We start from the raw sequence: 10,444 nt of genomic DNA, 5'->3' as shown, positions 1-10,444 counted from the left end.
TAATACATTTTCTTTCTGTGAAAATCTTTTTCATCGCTTCAGCCACTTCAAGACCTGTTTTGCTTTTTAACGGAACGATCCATCCATACTTTGAGAACACGTCGATCACCATGAGTAAATATTTTACGCCGTTGTTGAATTTTGAAAACGATTGCATGTCCACCAAATCAGCAGCCCATATCTCATCAATGCCGTTCACAATTACTTTTCTTTTTTTAAAATGATGAATCACCGGTTTATGAAGCTCCTCTGCAAGTTGATCCGTCCATTTCAAATCACTCACACCCAACCCGAATTTAGCTTTGGCTTTGATGATAGGCTCGATGATTTTTCGCTCGCTTATTTCTTTTTGAGTAGGATTTTGTATAGAATCCATTTCTTCAAGCATCATTCGATCTGCTAAATTTCTGTTTTGTTTGTCGTTAAAATACTTGTAAGCTAAATCGTGGTGATATGCTGCATTGTCTACTCTATCCACCGGTTTGCTCCACTCTTGATACATGTCTGTGGAAGTGAGTCTTTTATCTAAATTAGTACCAGGCCCTGCAAAGTTCATCCCTGGGACGTGCATTTCTCCTGGAAACTTTGCCCATAGAAGCTTTATTTTTTTTGAAAAATTGTTGATCGATTCCACCAAGTCTCCTCCTTTTGCTGTATGCGAAGAAACAAATTTGTTCTTTTTTATCCCGCAGATGACACAAGTCCCTTTAAGCATAGGTCTGTTGTTTTTTGTGATCTCGTTTTTCAAGTGAATGGTTTCAGTCTCTCTTCTACACTTAACGCAATACATTTTAACATATATAAAAACTTTTTTAATATAAAAAATATGGAAGTGATGAAATTGTCGTGTAAAATTGGAAAAACCAAAAGAAACAACAGCAAGCTTTTACCAAGAAGCATTCGAGGAATCATTGTTGGAAAGTCTGGATACGGAAAAACAACGTTGCTACTCAATTTACTTTTAAGACCTGGATGGCTAGACTACAATCATTTGCAAGTGTTTGGAAAATCTCTTTTCCAACCCGAATACAAAATACTCAAAAGGTCCTTCGAAAATAAACTTCCTAAAAAGGATATTGTTGATTTGTTAACGGATGATGTACAAGACGAAATGGAAAAATTGAATTTAAACCCTGAAGATGTTATTAACAACCTTTCAAAAAAATATTCCAACAATGATGATATGGAGTGTCAATTTTTTGAAATAGCGGACGATGTGCCTGAACCTGAATCCTTAGACTCAACCAAAAACAATTTAATGATCTTTGACGATTTGCAATTGACCAATCAAAACAAGTGCGAAAAATACTACATCCGAGGAAGACACTCTAACGTCGACTGCTTTTACCTCGCTCAAAACTATTTCGAGATTCCAAGACATACCATCAGAGAAAATGCTAACTTTATTTGTCTCTTTAAACAAGATCAAAAAAGCGTTAATCACATTTATCAAGATCACGTTTCCTGCGATATGAAAATAGAAGAGTTTAAAGCCTTTTGCAATCATTGCTGGAATGAACCTCACGGATTTGCTGTCATTGATCTCTCTTCTAAAAAGAACGAGGGAAAGTACAGAAGCGGATTTGACGATTTTTTATTTTTCTAAAACAATTTAAAAAATAATTCTTATTTTAAAAATGGCAGGTATAATCATCGATGTAGATGGAAAATCAAGTGTTATCACCACTGATTTTTTAGATAAAATCGTTTTTGACAAAGGAAAAAGTTATGAAATGGCTTTTCTCGGTCTTGAGACTTACAACAGCATTCCAAATGTAAACAGTAAAAACAATTCTTTCAAATACAGCATGAACAATGGAGCTCATTGGGAGAACATTATCATTCCATCAGGAAGCTATGGCATTAAAGACATCAATGACTATTTGCAAAAGTCTATTTTAAACACAATAAAAACAGCTCAACGTGGAAGTTATATTATTGCAAATAAAATTAATTACTCTCCAAACAACCTTCAAATTGAAATCAATCTTAATACTTTAAAATCAACCATTAAACTTGGCTTGAATTATTTGATTGACTTTAACGTGGAGAACGGCATCTCTTCAGTTTTAGGGTTTACTAAAAGAAAATTAAACTCCAATTCCGAATACGAGTCGGATCATATCGTTAGAATTTCAAGCATTAACACCATCAGAATCGTTAACAACGTTATCGGATCATCCTATATTAATGGAACCCAACTCAATTGCATTTACTCGTTTTATCCAAATGTTAGTCCAGGCTATAAAATCATCGAGAGACCAATGCATTTGATTTATCTTCCTGTTAAACTGTTTGAAATTTCAACAATGGTTACTCGCATCATTGATCAGAATGGAGATTTGGTTGATTTTCGTGGAGAGGATATTACAATACGATATCATATTCGAGAAGTGAAATAAATAATTTTTAATACATAAAAAAATGAGTAATTATCAAAACATCAAAATTAACATCTCACAGAGTCAATCTGATAAAATTAAAAAAGCTATGCATGATAAAACCGATACTAGCATTAAGCTTTCTCATCAAGACTTGAACGGTAAACATGTTCTCGCTATCACTAATGCGCAATTGAACAAAATTAGAAAAGCGTATGAAGCTGGTAAAGGAGTCACTCTTAAATTGAGCAAAAGACAAATTGCATACAACTCAAAAATAGAAGGTGGATTCATCGGAGCTCTTCTACCGTTATTAGGTATGATAGGTAGCACTCTTGTCACAAGAGTAGTTCCTGCTCTAGCTACTGGATTGCTAGCAGGTGTAGGTTCTTCTGCTGGCTCTGCTATGGTTGATAAAATTGCTGGACGAGGTCTTTTTTACATGAGCAAAAATGGAAAAGGAATGAAGATAAAAACTTTAGGTGGAGAAGGATTGTTTATTACCCCATGGACTAAAAATGTTCACGGTGATGGACTCTTTGTTAAAAATGGAAAAGGCTATCAATCTATTGGATCTGGCTTATTACTCGGACCCAACTCACCCTTTAATAGTATACCCTTTTTAGGTGCTATTCTATGAAAATCGCTTGTTAAAAAATTCGGATAAACTTTTTAAGAAATTAAAAAAATGATCGACTTTCAATGGATTGGCGTAGAAGGAATTGTTTTACCTAATGAAGCTTTAACTAACTTTCAATTGATAAAGTATGCTAAACAGTTAAAATTGAAAAACTTTAGAGGTGTTTTTGTGAGGGATGAGTTACCAAAAAAGCCAAGAAAAAAAGAATGTGGTATTGTGAATACAGGAGATTCAAGCACTGGTGGGTTTCATTGGGTGTGCTGGTATAAAGACGCTGACAAAAAATACAGCTTTGACTCTTATGCTCAGCCTCCTCTTGTTGAATTGACTAAATACTTGAAAAGCCCGGTTTATTATAACAGTGAAAGAGTGCAATTTGGTAACACGTCTTATTGTGGTCATTTGTGTCTTTACGTCTTAAAAAAATTGAATGAAGGTCTTGACTTTCAAGAAGTTATCAATACCTTGTGGTGAAATTTTTAAAGAATAAATTTTTTTAAAAAATAACAAACCATGAACATAAAATCACATCAGCATAACATTTACACCGAAGAAATCAACAAAGTCGCTCTCAGCGCTAACGATGATAAAAGACACATCTTACAAGACAGAATTCACACCCTTGCCATTGGACACTACAAACTAAAACCGTGCTTTACATTTATGGATTATGATAAACTCTTTGGTCTAGAATAAATTACGAAAAAGATACAGTTTTATACTTCTTTGCAGGTTCCGGCATGATATTAACAATGAGATGGAAATCTAATAACATTTTTACATTTTAAAAACACAATACCATCTTGAATTCCTTAAGTATGGAAAAGTATCAATGAGCCAGAATCCGCAAGTCCTAGTAGTCACGCGATTCCATCTGGTATTCGTATAATTGGGAAAGGATTCATCATGCAGCAGGACAACGATCCAAAACATGCATCTGGATTATGCAAAAATTATTTGAAACTAAAAGAAAGGGGAAAAGTTTGCAAAATTATGACTTGGCCTCCTCAATCACCAGATCTATCACCCATCGAAAAGTTGTGGGATGAACTGGATCGGAAGATCAGAGAAGCAGGTGAAACATCTTTTATTAATCAGCAAATGCTATGGGAACGTTTGCAAAAAGCTTGGAATGAGATAACAGCGGAAACCATGAATAAATTATTAGCCCGAATGCCAAGATTATGTGCTGCTGTTATACGCTCCAAGGGGTCTCATATTGATGAAAATAAAATTTAACATTTACAACTTTGTATATTAACATTTTCTTGATTTTATATATTTAAAATCATCCTAAAATGTATTGTATTTACTGTCTAATTCATTGTTTAATAAACAATTAAAAATAAACGCAATTTTCTTGCAAACTTTTGTTACTTTATTGAAATATTACAAATGAGCGGAGACTTTTGCACGGTAGTGTACGTCTCCTAAATTTGTAATTTTTTTTTTCTATTATAAACTTAACCAAAATTTGTTATTAGATTTCAAATTTTATCCAAGAGTTTCCTTTTATTTAAGATTTATAACCATGTTAAGCCTAAAATTCTCCGCCCCCAAAATGCCCCCTGAGTTAAATTTAAAAAATCGTGACTTTTAAACGAGAAAATTTGTTTGATAAAATTTGAGATCTGTTAATGAATTTTGATATAGGAAAAGGTTTTTAGGAACTAAACCCTAAAGAGATTCGGGGGATCGTTTCGAACACTACAATATTATGCCCACGCCCCTGATTTTGAATTTCAGAAATTTTTAATCTTAGATTAATTTTTTTTTAAAAAAAAAAAGTTATGTTTGATACTGAAGCTAACAGACTGATATGCAGTTTTCATTAGTTGCTCTCTATATTTTTATTGAAAAAAAAAAAACAAAGAAAAACCGGCTTTAATTATTACCAACTTGCAAAAGCTGGCCTCTGCTAATTGTAAATAATTAAGGCATTGAAAAATCTTTAAACTATTGTAAAATCAGCATCTCCTTTAACACAAGGAAAAGATTTTTCTGATTCTATCAAAAAAATTTTGGCATAAATGAATCTCGGAACAATCTAGTTTTGAAAACTTTTGGTCGAAAGCAGATTAAGGAAACTTTTTTTTTGGATTATTTGAACAAGTTTAAAATTCCTTACATTTTGAAATCTATTATTAGATTTTGGTCTAGTTTATGAAAGAACAAGAAAAAAAAATTATGGTATTAGGAGACGTAGTTCTAGGAATGGGACAATTAGGTATTTAGAAGAGGTTGGGTTAGTTCCAAATGCCCTAATTTTTTTCTATCCATCTTCATTTGATACTAATATGAACATGCTAGAAAGTTAAATACACTTAATGCCTTTTAAAATGCCATCTTGAGCAACAAAATTCTTGCGTGCTTCACTAAGCGTGATTTCTTCTCTTGCCCCCAGTAAAAAAAGGTGTTTTTTTTTTTTTATATAATAATCAAAAAAAAAGTTGTAGGGATGTATTAAAAAGTATAAGAGCATATTTCTATGCACCGTGACTTCAAAATGAATAAATTGTTTGATAATAAATTGTATGATAAGTTATTTGATAATAAATTGTTTGATAATAGATTATTTGATAATGAGCTATTTGATAATAAACTGTTTGATAAAAAATTATTTGATAATAAATTGTTTGATAAATTTATCAGAAATAGAGTTCATATAGTTCTTTGGCAGCATTTGAAAAAAAATAAAAGGTTTAAAAGAAAACAATTCTAATATTTGAAACATTACATTTGCAAAAGTAAGTAGAGATTAAAATTTACTATATTATATTATAGAGAAATTGCTTCATATCTTGAATTGTGGAGCCCCAGTGACGCCGTTTTTGTGTCCCTTTTTTCAAAGAAACAGGTAATAGGTGCCCAAGCACGTATCCAATCTAATGTAAGCATGTATCAAATGCATAATATAAACTAGAATAGACATATTTGGCTCAGCAACTTTTTAAGCTGAAATTTGGCAACCTGGAATTCGGAATATTTATCTCCAGACAAAACTTTTTTTTTAGTCAAGGACCACACTTGGCCTAACATATAATACGGCCGGATGTGTTACTTTATAGAGGGCCGAAAAATTCTTTAAATTTGACTATTAAAGTTTATAAATGAACAAATGAGCCAACACCAAATATGTTATAATAATCGCTTCGTTTCAACTGTGGCCTTAAAAACCGCACAACATTTGAGAAAATGTCAGGAGCGCTGAAACTTAATAAGATTTATGTTTATGAAATGCTAACAACTTGTTAAAAAATTTTATATAAATTTTGAACGTTTTTTATTTTTGCTTTTTTACCATAGTGCGTTTACTGCATGCACTAAAACGTTATCTTTAGGTTATATTTTATATATTACTACAGTAAAATTTAAAATAGATTTTCTTCAGCTTTTCACTTTCTTTTCTCTCTATGTAATTTAGATTACTTTAATGGTTTAAAACTTGTGAGCAAATGTAATTAATGTAATGTAAATGTAATTAATTACATTTACATTACGTTAATTGTGTAAAAACATGTAATTAATTGTGTAAAAACATGTAATTAATTAGCCAATTGATAATTATAACAAAAAGTACTAACAAACCATTTCTATATTAAAAAAATTATTAGGGCACTTCAAAAAACCTTTGCTAAAGACTCAAAATATCTTAGTTAGCTCGCATGTTTCATATCTTTTGCTTCTTACACTGTTCTTACAACTTTTAGGATGATTGATACATAGAAGTTTTTAATTTTTTTTTCCCTATAGAGAAAACTTTGTTTCCCATAAATGTCTTAATTAGCTCCAATATACCAAAAATATTGAAAAAGTGTTCTATAGTCGTTCTATTAGTTTTTTTATTTCAACATGAAACTACAGCTTGTTAAAAGCAGCGATATCCATTGATTGCACATAATCGGAGAACTTGGTAATTTCTTCTTCAAGCCAATCAGTGAATATCTAAAACGATAGTAACTAATTTAAATGCACCTTTACCAGAATTATGAGTTTTGTTAAAAAAAGAAAAGAAAACGAAAATAAGTGTTTAATATAATTATCAAATGATATAAAAAAGGTCTTTGCCCTCATATTTGCAGAATACGATCATTTTTTTTTTTTTTCATTTAATTGTGAAATAGTATAATCACAGGGCATAACCTTTAAAAGATTTTTATTTCAAGCACATGACCTAACAAATTTAAAGTCTTGAGATTTTGTCATCTCATCATGACTATAGATCAAAATTACGATGAACTCTCAGAGGATTGGACCTAGAAACTAATGGTGCAAACATGTTGTCATTTCATTATTTAATAATAGAAATTTTGAGGATTGGACCTAGAAAGGTAAAAAATATATCTTGCTTTACCTTATCGTCTTCGATAACAGCAGTAATTTGAAGTTTTTTAATTCCGTATCCAACTGCCATGAGCTTACCTTAAGAAAAAAGATTGTAGACTATTTAATCAGATATCAAGATAAATTAATGAGACAAATAATAGGACATCCTCATAATTGTAGAATTAAAATAAGGAACTAATTAAACTTCATGTGAACTTTTAATTATAGGACAAATTTTAGTTATAAAGAAACAGCTATTTAAGCAGTAATACATACTGGTGCCCCAAAGTAGACCATCAGCTTGAATTGAGCGAACTTTTTCTTCCAAGACTACCATGTCTTTAAAATAAATAGAATTTAGTACAACATGGCAATAGTTTAAATTACTTTTTGTTTATATCATTAATTGCTAAAATGTAAAATATAATAAATAAAAATATCAAACCCTCATATTTGCAGAATAAAATCACACTAGTCATTATTTTGTGAAATTTAATAATCATGGGGTTGAAATTGTTTGAAAATGCTTTTTTAATTTTATTACAATTTTTTAAAGCATTAGCCAAACAACTTTAAGATTAAATTTAAAAGACAATGCTATTTATTTTCATACCTGTTTCATCATCCCATGGTTTAACATCAAGAACCAACATTGATTTTGCAATAAGGGCAGTTTCTGAATAAAGAGTAAATATTTTTGCTTTCATTTTAATAACCAATAATACAAACAAAAAAACTTAAAAATAAAATTATCAAAAGTCTCACTTCCAGCTTTTTTAGCATGATAATCAGCTAAACGTTTTTCCTTGATTTTTTTCTCTTCCTCTGTCTATGCAAGTACAATATGAACTTATAACACTCAAACTTTTAAAAATCAGTCATGTTATGTGACAAAAACAAGATTTCTATCATAAGAAAAAAGAGCACGTTTTCAACAATTGCACAGTATAAAAGTACTGATATTTATTACTGTTAAATTGAGTGAAAAAAAGAAGCAATAATTTAAAATGAATGTAAGATGATATCATCATAAAACTAAGAATTATATAGTAAAGAAATCAGAAAAGATGGTTCCATCACAAGACACTTTAACAAAAGTTTAAATTATCAATAGTCATTTAGTCAAAGTGTAATGTTAAATAGTATAATATTTAATATGTTATAATTATTGAAATCTATATAGAAAATATTATATTGTGTTTATCAAGGTTGATCTTTAAAAGAATAATTATTTTATTAAAGATAAGCAGAAATATGTACATAATTTTAATGCAAAACTATGTAGAACATTGACAAATTTATATTTAAAATACATGCTAAATCAAAGTCATAAAAAATATTTTCAGCGTTGTTCAGACATTTCAACAAATATCTTACCTCTTCCTCACTCTCTTCATCACCAAACAAATCAATATCATCGTCATTTGCTTTGGCCTGTTCAGTACCTCGAGGTCCATATTCACCAACATCTTTTACATCTCCAGGAAAACTTAAAATAAGGATTTTTTAAATAGTTTAAAACATTTCTTAAAACAATTATTGGAAATATAGGATTCAAAACTATAAAATGATATTTTTTAAATTATGTCATAACAAACTTTTAACAAGCCATTTTTTCTGTTGTAATAAAAGAATTTAAGACCTTGGCAACACAATAAGGTCACACAAATACAACTTGATTTAGCTGTGTTTGCGTGACTTAGTCTGCATTTAAATATTTTAGATCTTTAAACCTTGATTGCTCTCCCACTGAGAAGGAGTTTATGTGGTTGTACCATCTCAATGCATGAGGATAACTGTTACTTGGTGTAGATGCAATAGCTTTAAAAACTGTAGTATCAGCTTGAGTAGCAAGATATCTGAAAACATAAGTTTTTGCATTTATACTTATACTACAATGTTTACTGTATGAAAGTATCAACAACTAGTGTTTTAGCTTTTTTATTATTTGTTATTAGTGGTATATTTTCATATGTTAACAAAACATACTAATTATTGAAAATTACATTTAGTGTGTTAATTAAATATGATTTTTTTAGGTCTTTTAGGCATTTGAGTTTTTATTATAGGATTTGTATAAAAGTTTGTGCCATATTTAAAAATCCCTATACAAACCAACAGGAAAACATTTTTCACAATTTGTTGTTATAGAAATTTGAAGTTAATTTTTTCTAACCTGTAGGCATAATACACTGATGGTCATTCAAATGACTCCTATAGTACTATGTCATTGAGACAGAAAATACACAAGCACAGGTTTAGACACTATAAGATACCCTTTATGACATTTTTAAACTTTCTTTTTAACTTCCTGGTGGTAAAAAACTTGAATACAGACGCCAAATTTTTCAAAAAACAAAAAACCTTTAAAGATTATTTAACTTGCCTAGATAACTCATACGTCCATAAAAAAAAAAATTGGCATAGAGCGTTCAATACCTGTTGAAGAATTCGCGTAGTTATACAGTGCTTCGTCTAGTTATAAACCAAAATAAATTCACAACTAGATACTTACAATTGTAAATTCAATACTTTTTAAACTTTAAAAGATTTTACATAAAAAATATTTACCCTTCAACATAGCTTTTATCGGCAAGATATTCATTTAATGACTTGATGCCAGCATCAGTTTTTAAATCTCCAAAGCCCATTGTGTTGAGTTTCTTAGTTGGATGTGTGACAGGCCCGAAGAACGTTAGTTGTAGAGACACGCTGAAGATCTTATCAGAAGTATACGCATGCAAAGCAGAACGTGGTTAAGTTTGTTAAAAATTATTTTTTAAAGATAATTATTCAGCTTTGAGTAACTATGTGTGACCAAAGACTTATTTTTTTATTTCCATAACCTAGAAAGTGCAGAGCGGAATTTGAGAGCACATATATAATAATATATTTCATTTAATTTGCCTAATTTCATCTGATTGCTATATTTCTTCCAAATTGTGTTATATTTACTTCTACTTAATACAAAAAGAAAATACTTTCACTGATAATCTCTAACTAACATTCGTTTGTTTTTTCTTTTCTTGTACTAACAACAGAATATTTCCTAAACAACCTACGCAATTACTAATTAGTAGATTTTTTGAACATTATC

General features: G+C 30.1%; 1 protein-coding gene across 1 annotated transcript; it reads right to left on the bottom strand.

The window, feature by feature from the left end:
• Nucleotides 1-6,845: 6,845 nt before the first annotated feature.
• LOC145189967 (elongation factor 1-beta-like) lies at nucleotides 6,846-10,118 on the bottom strand. Its single transcript, XM_090090828.1, has 8 exons — nucleotides 9,919-10,118; nucleotides 9,081-9,206; nucleotides 8,725-8,836; nucleotides 8,113-8,176; nucleotides 7,961-8,023; nucleotides 7,624-7,686; nucleotides 7,376-7,443; nucleotides 6,846-6,966 (listed from the first exon to the last, which is right to left on the bottom strand). The coding sequence occupies exons 1-8, from the start codon at nucleotides 9,996-9,998 to the stop codon at nucleotides 6,880-6,882; spliced, it is 663 nt and encodes a 220-aa protein (XP_089946954.1). The 5' UTR covers nucleotides 9,999-10,118; the 3' UTR covers nucleotides 6,846-6,879.
• Nucleotides 10,119-10,444: the final 326 nt, after the last annotated feature.

This window comes from Hydra viridissima, unplaced genomic scaffold (genome assembly GCF_058129835.1).
Source record: "Hydra viridissima isolate aposymbiotic clone 2 unplaced genomic scaffold, HvirCarnegie_v1 scaffold_6, whole genome shotgun sequence".
Lineage (NCBI taxonomy): Eukaryota > Metazoa > Cnidaria > Hydrozoa > Anthoathecata > Hydridae > Hydra > Hydra viridissima.
The sequence above is the reverse complement of the archived record's forward strand: the minus strand, read 5'-3'. Positions and strand labels throughout refer to the sequence as shown.